This window comes from Charadrius vociferus, unplaced genomic scaffold (assembly GCF_000708025.1).
Source record: "Charadrius vociferus isolate BGI_N301 unplaced genomic scaffold, ASM70802v2 scaffold183, whole genome shotgun sequence".
NCBI lineage: Eukaryota > Metazoa > Chordata > Aves > Charadriiformes > Charadriidae > Charadrius > Charadrius vociferus.
The window spans coordinates 4,310,963-4,334,076 of NW_009648250.1; the positions used below are offsets into that span (position 1 = coordinate 4,310,963).

The window sequence follows — 23,114 nt, forward strand, 5'->3', positions numbered from 1 at the left end:
ATGTTATGTCTCCCCTGCCACCCACTGCTTCTTGCAAAGCATTTGAAATCATGTCATAAATTACAGATTATAAAACAAAGGCTTTAAAATAACTTAATTGTTATATTTATCATGGGGGAAATCTTGCATTGAATATTAAATACTATCCTTAAAGCCATTTGGTCATACAGAGAGCAACTACAAACATTTAGAAAAGCAAACACAATTATATTTTCAAAGTGCTACTGAGATTAGAAAATGAGCCATCAGAGGTAAACGATCTTCTCCTCTACTCTGCCTCCACTTTCTGCATCCTGCAGGGTCTCAGGCTGGTTGTTCAGCAGCAGTGTGTCTACCCCTGACGGCTGGACGGACCCCTGGTTTGGGATGCTCATCTGGAGACCCTGGGTCTGTGATGCATTCAGATCTGTAATGCACAAGAGAGGACATGTGACAATGCATCTTCTGCCATGCCCGTGCCATCGTAAAGAGCAAATTCTGACTTTTGCATTAGCACTATTTTCTAGTTTGCGGCACCTGCCTAGAAAGTGCAATAGAAAAAATACACTGCTGTATTACAAATTATACTACAGCCTGGTGAGAGGTACCTTACCCAAATTTACTGAAATTCATTCAAGTCTGTCCACCATCATCCAAGGGATGATCACTGTCACTATTTTTACAATAAAAGAAATTTATATCCATATTTCACTAACCAGACATACAATAATGGACAGGTGTAAAGGCTGTCAGAGTTGGGCTGGAGGGAAACATACAGCACATAATTAATACCTTTATTTGTAATAATACAATTGTAAAATTAATACAGTTTCCATTATTATACAGAATTTTATTTGCAAGCCTTCCTTTTATGGATGAAAAAGAATCAACTGAGTAAAGCCAGTTAAAAGTCTACTTGACTGCCACTTTCAGTCTGTAATAGATGTGTAACCACTCAGCTTTTTCTGCCAACTTTATCTGTGTTTACCTGCACAAACTACCTACTCTATTCTTGTCTCAATCCTTTAGATGAGACGTGGAGATAATACTTGCACTCAAACACTAAGAAATTATTTCACAGGGATCTTAACTTGTTACCTTTCCCATTTTCTCCTGCAAATGCAGAGAATCATAGAATCACAGAATGGTTTGGGTTGGAAGGGACCATCTGGTTGCAACCACACTGCCATGGGCAGGGACACCTTCCACTAAACCAGATTGCTCAGAGCCCCATCCAGCCTGGCCTTCAACACTTTGAGGGAGTCAGGTACTTGTTTTCCAGCACTGACCTCTGAAGGTTTTTGTGATGATCTGTGCACTACTTTAAAAAAAAATAACCACAGCTGGGTTTTCTCCCTAGTCAGCTTTAAGTACTACTTCAGGCTCTCAGGAACTACACCTTAGTACTTGGCTTTTCTACTTCTGTATTCCGCAAAGCAATTTTTACCATAAAAACAAGCTGCACAACAAAGGAGTGTGTATCCTCATACCTAGGGATGAAAGAAGTCTGCAATGGACATGTTGCAATACTTTTCAGTGTAACCTTGGCCCGATCGACCTCTGCTATTACATCAGGAGGATTAACTTTTCGTTCTCTCCTCTGCAAAAAAGAACTCGGCAGGAAGAAGGGGAGTTCGGCACCCCTCCCACAGCATGGGTAACACCAGAAGCAAGCAAACCCAGCAGTGGGGGCTCTGAGCACCTGGGCCATTCATGCCGAGAGCTAAGAAGATATTTCATACCTGCTCCAGTCCCTACCCGTTCTCACATGTATGTGCAATGAAAACCTATGATATGCAATGAAAACCTGTGATAAAGGAGATTTGGGAGTTTTTACACACTGTGTCGGTTTAACTGGTGGCAATTTAAAATGACACCTGCCCACTTCTAGCATCCCCCCGAAAGCATGTGGCTTTCACCAGTCTTCCTCACTGAGGCAGGAGTTGAAGGCAAAGCAAGCTTGCTGGCACCCTGCAAAGCCTCAGCTCCCCGGCTGCTCCCCGCCACGGGGTGTGTGGAGCGGTGGGAGACGATTATGCGATGGGCATGTGGGAACACATCATATTGCTGCCTCTGCCTTCAGCATCTTCTCCTCTTTGATATTCACACAGCTGGGGGTAGCAAACAGGCTTTGGGGCTGCGGCTCCCAGCGTAAGCCACACGTATGCTATGCCTGCTGCTGAGACTGCAGGGTCGGTGGCAGGGGCAAGGTATTTATACACAAGCAGTGCTTCGTCATAGTGGGATGACACAGGATGTTAAGAAAATGAATCCCAAATTCCCTATCTTTCACTGTTTTACACAGGATTTAGAGGATCTCGTTTTGGTCTTGGTGAAAATCCAGAGTAAGTCTTGATTGCAGGTGAGTTATCTGCAATACATAACAGAGCAGGATTTGACTCCCTAACTTACTTAAAAAGCTCTGCTTTGTTGAAGATGACTTTTGCATTTACTTGTTTTTGATAGCCGTATTGGAAAAAGATTACAAATTGCAGCAAAAGAAGAAACCAGAAATATATTGCATCTGCTTTTCTTTATGGAAACTAGATACTTCAGTTTTATTTATGTATTAAAAAGAGCCCTACCAGTGAAAGGTCCTCAACCTCTACCTCAAAACACTTATATTTCAGGGTAATTTTACCCACATTAATATTCCTTTTAAGTCCTGTGAGTCTATTCACCTTAACAGAGTTATGTGCATAAGAATACCAGGCAGTAAGCACTTATTTGAAAGATGTGTTTCCAAAGTTTATGAAGTACATAATTGGAGAAGCCTAATTACAAATTTGAAAAAACCCAGAAAAGAAAGAGAAACACCTTACATGCAGTTATTTTCCACCATCAAAACTAAACAGTAATTGCTTCACCAATTAAAACAGTAGCTGTTTCCAAACCATTTCTCATTAACTGTTACAACTCTACGCAGCAGAGCTAAGCAGTGGAAACTGACAGCGCTCTAGAAAAACAAAGCAGATTCTGTCACTATCGAAATAAATGATTTATCACTAGTTTACCTGCCTTTTTATTCTTTTTTTTTTTCCCCCCTTTTAAATTATGTTGCATCCGCAGAGCCTGAAGAGCAGGAGAGCACCCAGGAGGTGAGAGCCCAGCTGCCACTGGGGTGACAAGTGGCTTCTCAGGCTGGAAAAGTTGTGCTTAATCCAACTGAGGAGGGAAGGGGCTGGTTTTGGCTGCGCTTCGGGTGGCACTCAACACAGGCTCTGCCTAATAAAAGCACAACATGTCCCTGGGCCGACATACTCAGCCTGCCAGTGGGGAGGGTGCCTGCTGTCTCCCTGCCTGGTGCCATGCTGGAAGCAGCCGAGCCAGGAGAGCAGCTGGTATTGCAGGCGGAGGTGCAGTGCGCCCCAAGAGCAGCTGCTCGGGGAGGGTGGAAGAGCTGCCAGAATTGGTAATAACAGCCTCAGGTGAAGGGAGAGTGGGGAAAGGGGACCAATCCAGTAGTCAGCACTGGTTCTTGTTACGCAGAACAGCAACAGCTGCCAAGAAGCCTCCCCCAAGCTCCCCAGTGCAGCATGGGGAAACTGGGCTGCCCTTGGCCCTAAGCAGGAGAACGGTGGGAACGGTGGGAGAAATCCTCCTCTTTAAATGCTCTCCCAAAACAGGGAAGAACCCTCCAGAACCAGCCTTGAGAGTATCAGCTGCTGCCTACTACAGAACTCAGGGAGCTGAGGATGGTAAAAAAAAAAAACAAAACCAAAAACACCCACACACAAAGGAGAACAAACCAATTATCTGTGTAGACAGCAAGGCAGAGCAGGGCTGGTGAAGGGGGCTACTACTAGAAAGCCATGGCCAAGAAGCTCTCCTGTGGTCTCCAGGTAGCCAGGGCACACACAGGAACCTCCCCATCCCCTCTCCAGGCCTGTCCTCTGCTGCACTAGGGCTGACAGTCAGAACTCAATATGGACCAAACGCCAGGTAAATAAGAACCATCAGCCTTTTACGAGCCTCCTTTGTTTTGACTCTAACTCACCTGCCAACACTGGCCACAAAATGAGTTTTGTATTATTCCCTTTCTTTAAATTCAGCATTCACTTATCCTTTCTTCTGCTCCCTTCCAACCTGCCGAGTGATGCTTGGCCGGGCTGTGTTCAGCTCAACAGCGCGCCCACCAGACCAGCACCCACATCACCAGCACCCAGCAAAAGTATGCTCACTGCCCCTGCCTGCACCCCTCCTGCCTGGGCAGGGCTCTGCCCACTGCACCCCTGGCACAGAAAGGACAAGCGAAGGTGACCGGACCAAGCCACAGCCTTCCTCTTGCTCACTGACACCTAAGGAACGCAATTTTTCCTTCATATTTGTATCAGTGCAGAAAACATTCCCAGATTTCCAAAGCTTTAACGAAGTTGAGCTGTGGCTCAGACCCTTCCCCGGAGTCTTCTGTGAGACTCCCAGGTCCCTGCTCCCTCCCACTTCTGCAGCGGCCAAGGGCTGTCAGCATCTCACTGCATCCCAGCCCCTGGAGCTTTTGTGCAAACTGAAACAGCCTTTAACTGCTTCTCAGTCATGCAAAATTTACTTCACCTACAACATTCCACGTAACTCTTTCCTGAAAAGCCATAGCCAGATCCTCGGCTGCACCATGTATACCCTACACAAAACTGAAGAGCACACCAGAAAAATCCACTCTTTCAAAGTTGGGCTAGTCAAACTCCCCAGCAAAGAGGCCTGAGGCTGGAGGCCAAGTCCTTGGTGATCTGTGACAGCACTTCAACATTTTGGAGCCCGTTCCAGGCTGGTCTGTTCAGCCCAGCAGTACCACACCACAGCAAAAAATACCACTTAATTTCTATCTCAGATGACAACATTTCATTAAATAAAGAAAACCGAGGCATTCCCTGTTGTCTCCCCCACCAATTTTCTCAAAAGGAGTCAGAGGCTGTTTCTACGAAATTCTGGGGAAAAATACCCACAAATTGTCTCACGCACATGGACACATACTGCCAAATTAAAAACAAATCCAGTTTTTCTGCCCTGTTTTCCGGGAGTTTAACTCCGATACCATGAGGACAGGTATCAGGAAACTGCAGAGAGACACTCTACTCCCCCAAAACAAAAATACTTTTCTAGACAACCTAAATATAACAATAACACCAACCTGCAGGCCTGTAGCACGTGGGACCAGCTTTCAGGGGAGTTTCTAAGGGGACTCCAGTTCTCCAAATGGGATCTGGGAAACGACAGCTCCTGGCTAAAAATATGCTAATGTTGTACAGGAAACAGGAAAAAAAAAAGTGGCATTCCGCATCCTAACTACGATAGCCTACCCTTCCTGTAGCACTAAGAGACAGCATTAGTGGCATCGAATAAGCTGCTTGAACGTGGAGGACAAAGCAGTGGCATTTGCAGGAATCTGAGATCAATACATACCAAAACAAACACAGCCCGTGTTCCTGGAGGGGGTAAGATGGGGTGGGGATACAAAAGCCAAGTAAACAACTCATTAGTCACACTGATTCTCACCTTCTGTCTCTTGTCATAGGATGTAAGCACTTCCACATCAAATAAATGCCAGAGATTTTCTCCTTCACCCCTCCTCTCTCTCCCCCGAGCATCAGCTCTTCAGGTAAGCCTGTAGTGCCCACAGTGATGATTATGGGAAGGATAGGAAGACGTTATCAAAGCACTAAGGAACACTCCAGGCAAAAAAAAACCCAACCACTCCCAAGTCTCTGTGTGTTTAATAGAAAGCCCTCGTTTTTTCTTCTCCAGCTCTGACCCTAATTTCACGGCATCGTTGGATAATTCGAGTTGGAAGGGCTCTTAGGTGGCCTCTGTTTCAAACTCCTGCTCAAAGCTGGGTCAGCTCCGCAGTCAGGCCGGGCTGGGTACTCGGATTTTTCTCCTTCCCAGCGGTTTCCACCAAAAAAAAAAAAAAAAGGGGGGGGGATGGGGGGGTGGTTTGCAGAAACTTATACACTGAATTAATTTGCCGTGACTTTCAGAGATCTGTCACACGTTGGCCCTCTTTACAAAACAAAATTTTCATTCAATGAAGAGTTATGCCACTTTTAGCAACAAATACGTTAAAGATTCTCAAGAGCGCTCTGAAAATAATACATAGAGTTAGGTTTTGGGTTTATCATTTATTTATAATAACTGGTACCAGTTTTTATACCAAGTTCATCTAGACTGACAGCTGACACATCAACTTCAGGCCAAAGCTATTTGAAGTGGCAGAGCTGCTGTATTTAATCCCCCCACTGGCACTCACGCATAATGCAAAGCACAAGCAGGCATCTAAAAACCAGTGCTAAGTCTACCGGGCCTGGGATATTCAAAGTAATTCAAAGGTAACAGGCTCTCATTTGCCATTACAGTTCAATAGCAAACGGCAGCCTAACTCCCACTCCAGCTCCCCTGAAAGTCCCCACCGGCAAATCCCGGCACCTCTTTGTCTCTAACGATGGTCCCAGTGGTTTCCACAAGGTTCTTTAGCAACAGCTGATGTCCCAGGGAACTCCAGGCACCTCAGCCCTTCTCCCTTTCCTCCTGGTGAAAGGCACCATGATGGGTTTTGAGTGCTTTTTTCAGTGCCTCCTAAGCCTTTTCTAATGTGCGATGGATTTTCCACAACACAGGTTCAGTTGTTTATGGAACTGATGGTTGGTGGCGGAAAGGGAACACCACTTGGGAGTGCGGGACCTGCCAGGGCAGTGCAGCCCTTCGCCCTGGAACAGCCCGGACATCGCTGCTGCAGCGTGGGTTCAGACCACTTGGTATCAAAAAGGCATCTATAAGCTTTGAGGATCTGAGGATAATTCCCAGCAGTTTCACTGCAAGTCGAGATCTCAAATACCATCTAGAAACTGGACCTTCGCACCTCAGTAAATATGATTTCACAGTGGGAACAGAATTTGGTATCAGGTCTCAAAAAACACTGGGAAAATTATATTGACCCTGCAGCCACCAAGGAAAGAGGAGCCTAATCCACTTCCCAGCTGACTGAATAAGGCAGGAAATCAATCTGAGAATTTTAATGCTGCTATGTACTTTTAACCAGCCCGATCTGTGAAAAAGCAGCAGCTGCATTTCTTAGGCAAATAAGCACCTTGATGGATAAGAAGTCTTTTCAAAAAAGCAGAGGAACAATTAGATCACAATAGATCCTATGTTAATTAGTCTCATCAGCTTTTGGTGCATTTTTTCTGTTACAAGACAAAGACCACAAAGAATTCAAAGCTTATGATGAATAAGGTCTGCAATGTGACTCTTCTTCACGGCTATACTTTGGGGTTTTGATCATGGTAAAATTACTGGAAATGCCACTATTCTACATGTTTCTGTTCTTTGTTTAGTCATTAGCTTAGGTAAAACAATGCAATTCAGTTTTCAGGTTTTGCCTCATAATTCTTTAGAGAAGTTTGATCTAGAGAATTTGGACCAAATTCTTGGCTAAGACAAAATTTACATTTATTCCACAGAAATTGCTTTATCATAAAGCTCCATAATGGTTCCAACTCATTTACTTGATATTTGTCTTAAAGCTCCAGGTTTTGGAGTCACATGATGATGCAGCTGTTTTTTATTAAAGCCTGGTAAACAGACTAGTTCTAACACTGGTGTTATCAAAGAAAAGATTTTAAAAACACCTCAAGCTCAGACACTGCCAGTGATACCACTTTAACATCAAGTTCATAGCACGCCCCTAGGTTGAAATAATTTAAAGTTTTAACCTGCTTACATAGCTGTGTTATCAGTTGTGTTGGCTTTAAAGCACACAGCTTCTAAACTATTTTTGGCATGCTGTTTTTTAATGCATATCAATAAGAGAGACTTAAAAATAGGTCTGACTTGAAATCATAACTTGTTGGTGTATTAAATACCCACAGTCTCACCTAGGCAGGGCATACTGCCTGCCAGCTGTCTGCTTCTGCTTAATATTAATTTATTTAGGTATGAATTCCCTATTAAATTGTCTTTGTGCTAAGCTTTGAAGCTTTAGATGGTCAATTACAGACACACACATGGTCCAACAGGTATTCTGCTAACAACGAACACATGTTTTATTGACCTACTTCTTTTCCAGCTCATTAAACACAGCTGCACTCAAATGATCAAGAGAAAATAACCATAAAACCCCAAGAACACCCTTCCTACAAAGGATCACAAGGAACGTGACCAGCTGCTGGCGCGGGCCCCGTGCTCCACCCCGCATAGGGCATCTCTCCAGGGGCAGCGGCATCTCCTCCGTATGCTGGCAACAGCAGCAGGGAAGCATGGGGGAACTCCTGCAGCCTCTTTGGGCGTTATCTGAAGTAGGCTGCAACTTTTTCCCCCAGCCCCATAATCTGCAGAAGACATTTGGCCAGCAGGCCGAAGTCAAAACAAACTGGGGTCAGCAGGTAACAATCCTGCTTGAATGTTTGCTGGGGAAATGGAAATCCCATAAAGTTACAGACCCAAACAGAGTTTCCAAAGATTGGGGAGACGATGAAACCAGCCCCCCTTTCTGCCACCAGCCAGCACATCCCTGCATCTACCTTTCCTGCAGTCCCCATTTGCACCCCGCAGGTAAAGCTTCTTCTCCTTCCCTCCCCAAGAGAGAAACAGTTAGCGTTAACCCTGAAAAAACAGTGTCTCTAGCAGATGAATTCACTCCCTTTGAAACAAAAAGGGGACATTTACACATCAAAACTATTCCTTTGAGCTCTCTGTTACCACAGACAGACATTATTGTGCTGATTAAGTTTCCTTCATATTTTATGGATGGTTTTTGGTTTGGTTTTGTTTTGCTTTTTAAACTACAATTTTGCTTTGAAATAAATATTAAATCAAAGACTTTGGCAAGCAATCAGTTTATTCCCCAGCTTTTGGCCAGTCTTTCAGGTGCAACACAAAGCAGCATGCTCTGGACTCTGGCAAATGCTTTCTTGAGTAGCAGAAGGGCTGCTCTGTTACAAAAGCCAAAAGGGGGAGGTCATTTATAAAACACTCTCAAGTCTCCACCTAAGCACCTTGGTTTTACATGGTAGTTTCCCAAGAACAGACCAGATCCATCACTTTGTACTCATAAAAGCTGATGAGATCAAAACTCAAAGTAAGTGGCAGAGGAATACTAATCCAGTATCTAGAATTGCTGCAGAAGCAAAAAATAAGGCAAAGCACCTGTTTCAAATCAACTACATGCTAATCCTACCCTTTAATAGAAGCTGCTGCTTGTTGATTAATGCAGGAAAAAATATGGGCATTACTATAAGAGTGAGCATCTCAGAGAAGCCTCTTATCTGATAGTCAAAGAAATACTTGTTCTCCCCGAGCTCAAAACACAGGTAAATAGTCACTATTTTTGACTGCATTTTGAGTACTAGCACAGCCATTTCATCCATTTTTAGTGAGGTTGGCAGGAAGTATATGCACTGATGTTTTCTTCTTGAAGTCATTGAAAAACACAGCAACAATTGAAAAGCTGCACGTTCCCCAAGTTTTGCATCATAAGCATAGGAAGTTTCAGGGTGTGATCGAGTATTTTGAAATGTGTGCCCTTTCTAATTGTTTGCTAAATGCTCTGTGAACGTGGAACTGCTGTGAAAACAGTTTGCATAAAAGCTAAAGGGAAAACTGTACATCAAAGCCAGAAAAAAGCACAATTATCATATGAGCATGTGCCTTCATCCCTTCAGCCTTGAGTGCATGGAACGTACTTGGATCCACTTTCCTTTATTCTGCTCCCACTTCTCTCCTCTATGATAAACACTTGCCTTACCCTTAAGCCTGAATTCATCACCACCTCTTTCTACCTTGCCTTTACTACAAGTTGTATTCATCTTCAGTCCTGCAGCTGCACCTCTGTAGACCCTGCCTCTGCTTTGGTCCGACTGCCTCCGCTGCCTTCCCACCCCCTTGCTTCACTCGCTGCAGTTCTGCACCAGTCCCATCCCAGCACTCCAGAGAGCAGGCCACATCCCCACAGCAGAAAAAAGTGATGCTATGTTTTAAAACACCCTCCTGCATCCATTTGCACCTTCAGTCAAAACTGCCTGTGTTTAATGCAGAAGCCTTTCTTAGAGCACCCCCTTCCCATTGCGGCTGCGCTGTAATGGCAAATTCCCCTGCCTAGCAGACAGCTTCTCTGCAGTTCTTGCTGTCAGTAACAACTATCCTGCAATTCTCAATCTCAATTAAAAAATAGAAAAAAAAATCTCTTTTTGTCCTTGCCAAATATACTAGTTTCGCTGTCTGTCTCGTATTCTTTAACACAGAATACATTCAATGACTTTTAAAGGCACATGGGTTTCTTTGATTTTTCTATGGCAGACCCTAAACGAATACAGCCAAATCACATTTATTTTTGTATCATTCATGTTCCAGCTCTAGATCAATCTTCCAAGGGACACTCAAGGAATCTTGGCAGGTGACTTGGAACTCTTCCTATTTGATTAAACTAAAAACAACTTCCATACCAGCACCAAGGCTCCTCCCCTCTACTGCCCCACCAAAAATTTACACCCAAAGGAAAGTTTTCTGTAGCATCTGGGGAGGCAGAGCAAGACACTCCACGAAGCCTTCTCTAGCAGTTTGGCTAGGGCCAATATAATTTATGTGGAAGGCAATTGGGTGCTCCTGTCATGAATGCCAGTAAAAGACAGACCGAAAATCTTCCCCAGTTTCTCAATAAATATTTAACAGCAGATGCTGCTAAGGAGGTTTCATATTACTAAGACTTCATTACTTTTACACAACATGCTACAGGCCATTTCCTGGAATATGTAAAGTATTATGCTAAATAATTAAAATGAGATTTTACTTTTCAAAATAAGCCAGACAGATACACTTGGTGATTCAGCGACATGATTTTACAGGGTGTGTTTGCATACTCAGTATCTTGCAAAATTTGATTATCCATAAACAGCTTCTCCCAGCCATTAGGATGCATTATTTATTCATACTTGTGCATCTATTTCAGACTTTAACTGCATTACAAAACGTATACAAAACATTTTTAATGTACTAAAGCAGGGCATGCAACCAGGTCTCCACCCACAGATCACATTACTGGAGGAAAACAGGGACCTCCCAAGGTATTTTCCTGACATCAAACAATTAGCCAACCCTGAGCTGGAGCTGCTTCACTACAAAACATCTGTCTTGCAAAAGACCCCCTCCCCAGGGTCTTCTGCTTTGAAACATCCTCCTTTCCCTCATTCTCCTTCCCTGAAACCCATATCTATTGGAATAACATTACCTAACGAAAGAATAAATCTGCGAGTGACAGATATGGTCCAAACCATTTCACTTTCATCGATGCCAGTAATTCCACTGACTTCAAAACCCACTCCACTGAAGTTGCTGGAACCATAATACAAAGAAAATGAGAAAGATTTGGCCATCATCCTGTTATTGTTTAAGAAGTCTGAAGGCAATGAAACCCTGGGTATGGTGCGCAGATTTACACCTACACCAGTGGTACCTCAAAAGAAGGGATGGACAATTTCTTCACTCCATTCATCACCTTAAGGATGTACACTACCTTAAACTTCCCTCCTAATGGATAAGCTCTAAATGAGAAGATACTAGAAAGAATAAAATCGGGCAGGCATTACATAGGAAATTCTGTAGTTACTTTAGAGTACAAAATAAAACCAGAACAACATTAACTGCCTTAATTAGAAGGTTATGTAATACTGCTGCATCTACTGTGGTTATGTTCAGAAATGAGAAAAAGTATTTTGAGATGAGAAAATTAGTAACAGAACTACAAAACCCTAGTGCTGCAGCACTGAAAAGCAAGTGTTATTTGAAATATACTAATTGCAGATGACATATAACGACATATTTTTCACTTTGGTATCACACTGCCATGTGATTTAATCCCTTTTGCCATCTGGTTTAAACAAATGGCAGTGTTATTCCCAAGAGGAAAAAAATGCTTCCCCTGTGATTCACTTCCACCAAGTATCCCACAGACACTGATGTCTTACGGCAGAGCATGAAACTCGGTGTTCTGTGGTATGGAGAGGAGGCAAATTTGCTGTTATCTGTTGCAGAGTTAAAAGTAGGATCTTCTTGTTCTAATAAATAGATGCGATTTTGAACTTGGGAGATGCTGATGCTCAACTTCATATTCCTGTACCTTACAATTTCATTTTATTCTCATTACAACTTACGTTGAGCACTGAATGGGTTCTGTGCTCACCTATGCAGCCATGGAGCTAAGAGTAGAAGGGATATATTGAATGCAGAAAGGACATTTGGAATTACTTGCATGTTCTTAATTTGGCATCTACTCAATTAAAAAAGAGAAAGAGTTTAAAGTTGCTCAAAATACCACATCTGCTCAGGAGATTCCCTGACAAACTGGGAGCTCCACAGTCATGTGTTCCTTTGCTTTTAAGACTTCCCTCCTTCCCTCTTCTCAAGTGGAAGACAACAGAAAGAATTCACTCACATGTACAGGACAAACAGTGAAAAAATGGCACTATTAAAATATTGCAAAAACTCAAAATGGGCAGAAAAGCATCTTCACATGCCATTCCGTAGGTAGTAAGGCGATGGCCTGCTGTTGGCTACCAAGGATGCTGTGTAAATGGGAGACGTGTAAAGCGTGTGCTCTATGGGGCACAATCACATCCCAGCTCAGAACATGAGTGGGTCAGATGTACTCAGGAAGAGTTCATACAGCAACAACAGTACAGAAATTAACTCGCAACAGTCACATATGCAGAACTGTGATGACTTTTTTTTGTGGGAGCTAGTCATTATTTAACAGGTTCCAGGCGATGAAAGAGATCTTATTCAACAAAGTCCTCAATATGGGATCCCAATAACCACCTCCAGCGCTGGCAGCAGCAGCTATGCTTATTTGGATAAGGCCCTGAGTTATTAAGCTTCGCCCCTTGTCAAAATCCTATGCTGACTTGGAACCAGAGGGGAACAGCTTATACGTTTTCAGATGGCTTTCTAACACTGTAGTGCAAAGCACATTTCACCTCTTTTTTATCACACTTGCATCAGCTTTACATTATATACCTCTTCTGCCTGCGACAAATTCATCTTACCCAAATATAAGAAAAGAGCCAGACCCATATAACACCTACCTCAACCTCCCTGATGCAAACATATGTAGGTACTTTTATACAATATCATTAGGCCATAACTGATGTCATGGTAGCCAAAAAATAACATGTTGTTCTAAACCTCAATTACCAATGGGAAACTAAAACAAATGAATCTGATGTACAGTTTTAAGAACAGGTTCAATAGAGCAATCACCATTAGCACAATCTGCCTTAAGGAATAAGAAGGGCATTTCTTATAAAGACTAAGGAAAAAAAAAATGGAGTTACAGGATACATGTTGTTTCTGGGGTTTTTGCTTTTTCGATTGCAAACTAAGTATTTTACATCTCTAGAAACCACTTCTTTGATGAAAATCACTATAAATGGATTATTTTGCCAAAATCAATCTATCTTTTTTGCTTATATGCATATATGTACAAATTTCTGTCCTTTAAAATAGATTAAAACCACATTGGTCAAATACAGCCCTCTTTTTGCCCCTGGTTTTGCATTTGGACATTTATGGAGATCAAAGGTTTTTGTATGTTCCCCCACTGCAAATGTCTGGGGAAAAAAAACCTCCCACAATCAAGTTTCAGTGCAGTTTTCCAGATCTATCACTTTTCAACTCTATTCCTGTAGCTACAACACCTGAATAAAAAAATGAAAGGCAGTACCAGCGAACAATGCTGTTCACTTCAAAGCTCAAAAGAATTAAAATTGCACTGATTCCTGAAATCAAAGAGGTGAATCCATAGGTAAATCCTTAGGCATCACTTTGGCTAGTTAACCTGACATGTCAATTAAATGCAAGAGTAATTTATTCAATTCTCAGTCTAGTCTGACACAAAACCTATACTTCCCCTGATTCCTAATTAGCCAAAGTACTTGTCTTCTTTCATGCAGATAATTTCATAACCATTAGTGTAAAGCATTAACACATTTTTCTTTCAATCATATTTTCCTCCTGTTGACTGACACACCTTTTCTAGTGAGTGTACTTGTGCCAGTTTCAGCTTTGTGGGAACTTGCCCCAAGGTCTTTAGTGAAGCTCCCTCCCATACACATAAAACAATGATATATAATCATGATGCTAGCTATGTGAAGAGACATATGTCTTACCTTAGAAAATATGAATGGAAAATTATGCACTTGGAGGATTGTAACCTTTTCCATTTGAGTATATTTATGAAGCTAAGTTGCATAGTACTTAACATACGGTAGAATGCAGCAGGATTAACTCCTTGACAACACGTTCAGGTGGTGCTTCTCACTAAATAATTTAAGCTTTTTTTGACAGACTGGGCTTCTTACAGGGTTCCTAATAATTCTAGGAAAATTAATCAAAACCAAAAAATTTCTTTTGTGTACACACAAAACTTACTATATCCAAGATCTGGCCATGTATGTATCTGGTATGTGGCTATTTCCAGTAAACCATACTCAGTATTTGTTTCTTAGTTCTATTTTGACTTACTATTTAAGAATGTTTGTTGAAAGGTGATCATGAGACTTCATACGTACAATTGGTTGAAAAATGCAGGAAAATGTCATGAAACATTCACCCACATTAAAATATTAAAAGTTTCAGGTAACTTTCAAATTCTTTCTAGCCTTTCTCTCATTGCATGTCTGTTGGTTTTCCTTCACAGTGATCGGAACTGACTATATCCTGCAGAGGTGTCAGGAAATGGAGGCACAAGGTCAGAGATCTTCTTAAATTCTGCTAAACTCTCTGGGGGGGAAAGTATGGTGAAAAAAACAACCCAACAAAACAACAAAAAGGAAATCAGCTTCCTTGTATGAGACTTTCGTACTGCTCGGCTTGATTCACATTGCTTAGGAACAAGTGATTTACTTCATTTCCATGTGCAGAGCCATTTGCTGAGGCTTCGGGTGCCATCTGTCTTTCAGGGGGAAGTTTAGCGTTCTTCTCATTCCCCATTCCCCGTACTGTGGCTCCTGATGCATGACAGAAGCAAGTCTGAATCGTGCCGACTCATGCACTGCACGACCAGAGCATAAAATACTTGTCACCCTCCGAATCACAAATGCGACTGTGGAATGTGACGGCACATCTCTCTGTGGGGAGGCTCCCAGCCCTGCCTGCTCTAGCAACGCGCCGGGGGGGCTTCGCAGCACCATCTGCACCATCAGGATGCTGCAAGGATTTGCTGCACTGCTTCACCAAGGGCACCTTGTGACTCAATCAAGGCAGTAACTCAGCCAGAGAGGCTTATAGTATAAGACTCACATTAGCCTCTTGGGCAGGCTTTGTAGCCCGTGCTGGTCCCCAAGCTGCTGGGACTGCACTGGTGCCCTCTTACCAGGGCAAAATAAGGATGTCTACACAAGATGCAGTGATAGCAGCTGAACACAAAGGTGGCGCATTGTGTGTGAAGGGCATCTTTACCTGCAGAAGCTCCACCATCTTATCTTAGAATCAGTGCAATTAAACTGGTACAAGACAGTTTAATTAAACCAGACGCTCTCATGTGGGCTCAATAGAAAGTATCCTGGTTAGCTTGCATCTGAACATTTGCCAGTGCAAGCTAATCCACTTTTGAGAGGTTTAAACCCACGTATGTGTTCCTTTTCAAATTTGCACTAACTTAGCTAACCTATTACTAAAACGACAACTTCAGTCAAACTAGAACAAGTTCCACCAGGCTAATTATTTAGGCATTTTTAGAAATATTAATCTCTTTAACTAATCAGCTTGGTTTGCTGATTGTGGCGATGAGACTAGCCTGCCCTACCTTTGATTATAAAATGCTATTTTGGCAATCCATGTACCAAGGACTACTAAGGCTGTAGTGGATGCCTGCTTAATACATTAGAAGGAGTATTAGGGAGCAAGTTCCTTCATCGAGGACTTTTTTATTTGAACAACTTCAAGATTGGACCTAAGACAATTAACAAACATTGTACCTGTGTATGTTTTCAACTTCTGATCCTGCTGCCCACCAGTCTTTGCTGTGACCTGACCTGCATGCAGCTGATGTGAGGACAGAATTCAACCTGCACCGCCAGCTGCAGAAAAATGGGAGCTCAGGCACTGCTCTAAAAGCTATTCTAACTAGAAATCATCAAGTAATGCACATATGTTCTAAAACAGCCAATGAAATGCACTCAAAACAGCAAGAGTGACTTTAGCTCCCAAAAAAAAAAACCCAAAACCACCCAAGTCAAAAAAGCATTGAGAAAGGATTTGGAGAGAACAACGTTCCAAGTACTGTTATGCAGACACAAAGACACAAACAGGTTTTTTTTTCCAGAAGTTTTCTGTATTTCTCTTCTGTTCATTTTCTCACCTTCCCTCAACAAGCTTGCAAAGTGGGATGCAAGTGTTTTAGCAAAATCTATTGCTTCCACTGCTACCAAGCTGTCTTCATGCCTAGGACTATTCATTCTGAGAGGTGGCAAACTGCCCATACTACTTGTTAATTAAATAAAGTGTTAATTACCATCATTAAAGGCATCCTTGTTGCTTTTGCAGGAAAAAGACATTTGCTGGTAAGGACCAGTGGATTTCCACAGTGCACTGGTTAACATTGGCTGACAAGAAGTGTCCATTTTGAGGTCCACCTGATTTTCAGTAGTCCTTGCTATATCAGAATTTGAGATGTTCAGCTCATACACACCATCTTCATAAACAAGAGAAGAATCTGATCTGTTGACACTGCTTAGAGACACACATACCACAGCTTCATTTAAGTAGAATGTATTTTCGTCATGTAAACCGTCCAATTGATTATGTCCCATTATCTACAGAAGGGGAAAGAAAAATCAGAGAACAGCATTTTCACCTTTGTCCAGCACCAGAATCATAGAACTGCAGAATATCTCAAATTGGAAGGGACCCATAAGGATCCTTGCAGGACTACCTAAAACTAAACTATATGACTATCACCATCGTCCTGAAGAATCCTTATACCAGGATACATAAAATTAACTGCGAGACAGAATGGGGATTCATAGCAAATAGTCACCTGATTTCCCAGAAGTTAACCTCAAAACATGTTAAATTGGATGTGCATTCAGGAATAAACAGCAATAACCTAGTACATTTTGCCTTAGCTCCCCTCAAAACACAGGAAAAGTCAGGAATAATTGTGAAATAGCAAATAACAAAGGGCCGCTACCTGGGATGCACTGAGCTCTGCTGACTCCTTGCAGGGGGTTAATATTTTGCCCCATGGCTCAATGAGGTACCATTTCACATATGTAAATCTGTGTACACTGTGATCCAAAAATAACACTGTACCTCACGTAGACAGGTAATCATAGAGAACAGGACTGCGGCAGTCAAATTGGGAATGGCAAACAGCATTCAGCAAGTGGCCATGGCTCCCAGGGGCTGAAAATGCAACTCCTGCAAAGACTCCCTGCCTGCAGGTGTTTATCAAGGCTGAGCTCACAAAAAAAGCAGCAGTAGCAAACTACTGCAATGTTGGGCCATCCAAAACTAACTAGGTTCAGTGTAATGGCAAAAGCACTGGGCTGGGACTACTGGCTGACTGGCAACCACTCAGCCGGCTCTGCCGCTGCAAGGAGCGTGGTAGTGGAAAATGCAGGACAAAGATGATCCCAAGCCCTGGAATGCATCCAAAGCCATGTAGTTTACTTGAAATAAAGATACAAGTAGTCTCACACATGAAATATTGGATTAAGAACCACTGCTCTTTGACACTTAGCATTTCATTATTTTGCCTCTCTGTCTGTGAGAGCCTGGCCATCCCTGCATCAGGCTATCATCACCCTTCAACTTCCTCTCCTCAAAAGATTTCAGAAGTCCCACCCATTAAAGCAATGGGCAAGTCAAGGTTTTGTTTTATCATCCACTTCTTAAGCACTGCCAAACAGGTCAAAATTGTACCACAAGCTATACTAGTTAAGAAGTGCCTTTGTTGTTTGGGTTGGGCAAGCATATACAGATAAGTCATGTTCACATGGTGTTCACAAAAGCCGGATGAAAAGGGGAGGTCAGAGGCCAATCCTTCACTCCCTCATGCAGGCACAGGCTCAGATGCCGAATGGTCACTGCCTGTTATGGGTCACTTGCCAGCTGAAAAACTAGGGTGATGGCGTGAAGAAAGGCTCTACAGATTTTCTTGTGAAAACGAAAACCTGGGGGAAAAAAAAAGCTGTTCGGGTCAGTGAGCTTTCAAGATATGTAAAAGCCAGACAAAATGTTTTGATTTTCAGGTGGTTTAGAGAGCAGTAACGGAAATCAAGACCAGATCCACCAAGGCAGGGACTACAGGCCAGGTCCCACCTGGCAGGTGAGCACCCAGACAGTTGAGTTCAGAGTCAGCCTCAACAAAAACTTAATCATTTTTAGTATTCAATGCTTAAGCAGGTTCAGAGCTACTTTAAATTGCATCCCCTAATAATGACCATTTCCAGGGAATTACACTGTCAGGGATGGAGCCGCACACCAACCTCTTCCCCTAAGAGGCTGCTTGTTTCAGAGACGCAGTACAGCAGGGCCTGACACATGGGCTTCAGAGAAGCCTGGTGTTTCCCACTCCTGGAGCAGCCACTGTTCCTCACTGGAGCCAGTGCTGTTGTCCAGGAACAAGGACAGCAGCCAAAGACTTCACTAAAAGCCTCTAAAAGCCTCAAGCATTACAATAATTTAGCTTTCCTACAAGAGTCAGGACACACAATGAATCCTGCAAACACAGCAGCAAAGCAGAATAAAACAAACATTCTCACACTTAAAATTTCCAGCTCCTCCATTTAATGCCCATCGACCTGAGTTTGGGTTCTGCAGAGCACCCAGCTTGAAATCACAGAATGGGTGAGATGGGAAAGCACCTCTGGAGGTCACCTGGTCCAACCCCTCTGCTCAAGCAGGGCCACCCAGAGCAAGTTGCCAAGGACCTTGTCCAGATGGCTTTTGAGTATCTCCAAGAATGGAGAGTCAACATCCTCTCTGGGTAACCTGTGCCAGCGCTTGGTCACCCTCACAGTAAAAAAGTGTTTCCTGATGTTCAGAGGGAACCTCATGTGTTTCTGTTTGTGCCCATTGGCTCTGGTCCTGTCACTGGGCACCACTGAAAAGAGCGTGGCTCCACCCTCTTTACATTCTCTATTTAGGTATTTATATACATTAATAAGGATCTCCATGAGCCTTTTCTTCTCCAGGGTGCACAGTCTAAGCCTTTCCTCCTAGAAGAGATGCTCCAGTCCCTCAAACATCTTTGTGGCCCATCACTGGACACCCATCCTCCCCCTCAACCCCCTCTGCCCCCCCCTAATGCAGCCCAGGAGATCATAAGCCTTCTTTGTGGCCTTCATTGTTGGCTTATGTTCAACTTGGTGTCCACCAGGACCCACAGGTCCTTTTCTGCAAAGCTGCTTTCCAGCTGGGTGGGCCCCAGCAGGTATTGATATGAGGGGTTGTTCCTTCCCCCTGGTTTGTACTTCCCCTGGTTAAAATTCGTGAGCTTCAAAGCAAGCCCTTAGATATGCTTGAACTTCAGCTTCCCACATGCTCACTCCTTACATTACCAACCAACAAAACCCAGACGTACCAGTCTATTCGTCAAGAAAAATCTCTCTATCTGCAGTCAGGGATATAATTACAGCAAGGAACTACACACCTCGTATCTCTCTGTGGATGACAACAGGCTACTTTGCAGATCATGCTTCCAGTGCCAGAGGAGCTTCTTCTGCATTTTCACACTGTCTCTTTCTCTCTCCACCATTTTCTGGCCCTCCTGGAGCCTCTCCAGGCTCTGCTGGTACTCCTGTAGCTGCAGCGCCAGTCCCTGTCGGCTCCTCTCCAGCAGCTCCTCCTGGTACCTGCACTCCTTCTCCCACTGCCCCAGCCGGCCCTCCCTCGCCTCCTGCTCCCGCTGCCGCTGCTCGCATTCACGCAGCCACCGCTGCTGCTCTTGCTGAAACTGCTGCTTGAGTTTGTGTATGTTGGCCAGCTCCACCCTTTGTTTTTCCAGATTCCGGTATTTTTCTTGTTCCAGAAGGAGGTTTAGCCGAGAACCGTGGCCCCGACCTGTCTTCTCGTTCTGTTGTAGGAGTAACCTATGGAGCTCTCTGTGGCTGTCCTGGATAGCTAGTGCTGCCTAAACACCACAACAAAATCAGACACAAATGTTTAAATATTAGCATTAATCTATTTCTGTATTTTTACACAGAAGTATTATATAAAAATGCTTCAACCTCCCGTAATATCAGCGCTTAATGCTTTTTGGGAGGTTATTCCTCATGCAAGTAGAGAAAATTCTGTGTTCATGCCTTTACCCATGGATGTTTCCAAAAGCACTCAACCATTTAGAGCACTTTTAACACAGCTTCTGGTTTACACTTAGTATTATTATATATGTTTATATTACAGCTGTGCATATGCACTTCAGTTACAGCTGGGGTCCTGTTCTGTCACAGGATGTTAAGACACATAGGAAAAATGATTTTTCATGGTTAAAGAGGGCACTGAGGCAGTGGGAATGCTACACTCCACAAAGTATTCCTAACACAGATGCGGTTTATACAGACAAAACCATACTGTTTCCAGTACAGTTCACTCCAACCCTAAGGCTTTCCTTGCTAACCTGCAACAGTGCAGTCCTACTAACATCAGTCCTACAGGCACTTGCCAACATAGCCATGTCACCAGGACCATACTGCTACGTGCACCTGACCCAGATATCTGTGCCGGCAGGAATCTGCAGTATAGTAATGATTTTGGTTTTGATGTTTCAATAGTTCATTTTCCAAGCGAGCGCGCTATATTCTGTCCTTCACAAGGATGTTGTGACATTGTTTGCATTAAAGATTGTGACATCCTCCAATAACACAAAAATAAATAGCTGGGATTAAGAAGAAAGAAAAGCAAGAAAGCCCTAGATCTGCTGAGGCACTTATTGCACAGCCTATCTTCAAGAGCTGACATGGGAATCTACTTCAGCAGATATTCCCAGAGAATTCCCAACAGCCCCGTTACCCCATGCCGTCCACCCCAGAAAGAGTTTTTAGTTTTATGCAATGTGCAATTCCCACTTTTCTTGGCTCTTCCTCCAGTATTGAGTCAGTTCCAGTGATGCGTAAACAGGGCAAGGACAAGATCCTCTGCTTGTTGTTTCTCTGCACCTATACTGCCAATTCATGGTCTGAACAATTGCGGCATGATCCCAAGTCTTATTTTACTGCCTCTCTGGTCTTAAGCTATCTGCTTTCCATTTTTAAAAAATTTTGCCTGAATTACAAGCTTTTTATTTTGCCTTTGCATTGCTTCAATCCACTTAACTTCTAAGTCCAAGGTTTCCCAGATTATTACGAAATATGCTTACGTCAAGAGGGTCTAAAAATTAAACATACTCAAATGAAACATTTTATAATAAAACTATAAAACTGCACCTAAATAAGAAAAAATAAGTTAAACCATTCAAACTTAGTATTAAAGAGGCAAAAACTGCAGACTAAGGTCCTACGCATTTTACACATAATTAGTTAAGATTTGAATATCTAAAATCGGTTGAGTTTGCTACCTAAGGGTCAGAAGCACTCTTTACTAATAGCTAGGAGAATATTCTAAACAAAAAACTTAATTTTTTCAATATTTTGAACTGTAATTTCAGAAATCAGTACATGAAATGGCAGTAGTTCAGTTACAGCCATCATTTTACTTTCCCCCTGGATTTTTGGACTGTACACACATTCTAATTCAGGGGGAGACTGAACTCCAAACAAGCATTATTCAGTTCTTAAAAGAAACCTACCACTGCTGTAGAGTAAAAATATATTATATGACAACTTATGCAACAGTCAGTAGAGATAAGTATCCACTGACATAATGTCTAAAAGTAGGGCAAGATGAAAACAAACCTTAAGAAGTAAATTATTAAGACTAATCACTCTACAAAGTTAGCAGTGGAGTATTCACCTGTATGCTGTACAAGAGACGGGTTAAGTTCTGGACTGCTTGTACAATCTGGAAAATAAAAGAGAGATTTTCAAAGGATGACCACTGTTAACTAAATAGTTACTACATTCTGTCTGGGGTTTAAATAAACTCACCTCTGTCCCTGTAGATCCTGGGAAACTCATACTTCCTCCCTAAAATAAACACATGTTGCTTTAAAAAGTAGGTTTTAACTTTAGAATTGTATCATCTAGCTTTCTCATTTTGTTTTTTTTTTAACTAGTGAAGACATTCATATCACTAATATATGCAGTGCTGAGTCAAACCTTTTCGTGGGTATGTGAAAAAAGACAGAAGCAATAACCTACGAAGACTAATAATTCATCAACACTGCAGTTTCCGTGGAAATCACTAGAGATTCTAAGCACAACTGTAAAAACAAAAATATTTCATCCACAATTTTAATCCTCTCATGACTAATGCTACACAGAAAAGACATTTCCATTCATTCTTCGTTTACTTGACAGTTTTGAAATACAGTAACCAGATTTCTGTATACACGGCACAGTGGGTTTAGATTACTTGTAGTAGGATAAAACAGCACAAGACTCTTCAAAAATAGAGATATAAATGCAGCAAGAAGCTATCAGAAGTTACAATAGTGGGTTACAGTGAATGCCTTAGATGTGCTGTGAGCTGCTCAGCAAAGGCTGTGTGCTCGCTGTACTCTGCACGTCGCACCAGGGTAGTTACTATTGTCCATAGCAGTGAGGCTCAGCCACTTCACACTTTCCACTCTGCTCCTTTTTCCTACGAAGCTTTCTAAATTTATGGGGTGAAGCCACCCATGATCCCTTCAGCATGAAGAACAGCTCCTCTGAGAAAGATAAGGTGAAACGGTGGAGAAATAAAACACAATCCATTCTGAGGCTACGCTGAAAAGACTTCCTGTATGATTTTTCTCTTTTTTTTTTTTTTCTTTTTTCTTTTTTTTTCCAGAGAAGCAGAGGAGGGTTTGGGGAATATTTGTGTTCTCTCTGATTCTCCTAAGTTCTCTACTGGGTCTCATTTTCCACCACAGAGAGCAAAGCAGCTGCTCCATTTAGCTGCGATAACCGAAAATAAAGATGAAAAAGGCCAGGCCTCAAAACACAGCTCAACGCAGACAAGCTAGGGGAAAGAGAGCACCAGCTGTGGCATTTCCTCTACTCCTCTCTCTTTCC

The 23,114-nt window shown here is 42.6% G+C and overlaps 1 protein-coding gene across 1 annotated transcript in view; it reads right to left on the minus strand.

Annotated features, from left to right (window-relative positions):
* Positions 1–245: 245 nt before the first annotated feature.
* Positions 246–23,114, minus strand: part of ARHGEF28 (Rho guanine nucleotide exchange factor (GEF) 28) — a 136,039-nt gene continuing 113,170 nt past the window's right edge. The window contains exons 32-36 of the mRNA XM_009884307.1: positions 22,047–22,085; positions 21,913–21,960; positions 19,616–20,095; positions 16,472–16,772; positions 246–406 (exon numbers count right to left, since the gene is read on the minus strand). Of these exons, the coding sequence (XP_009882609.1) occupies positions 246–406; positions 16,472–16,772; positions 19,616–20,095; positions 21,913–21,960; positions 22,047–22,085 (1,029 nt within the window). The remainder of the gene's footprint in view (positions 407–16,471; positions 16,773–19,615; positions 20,096–21,912; positions 21,961–22,046; positions 22,086–23,114) is intronic.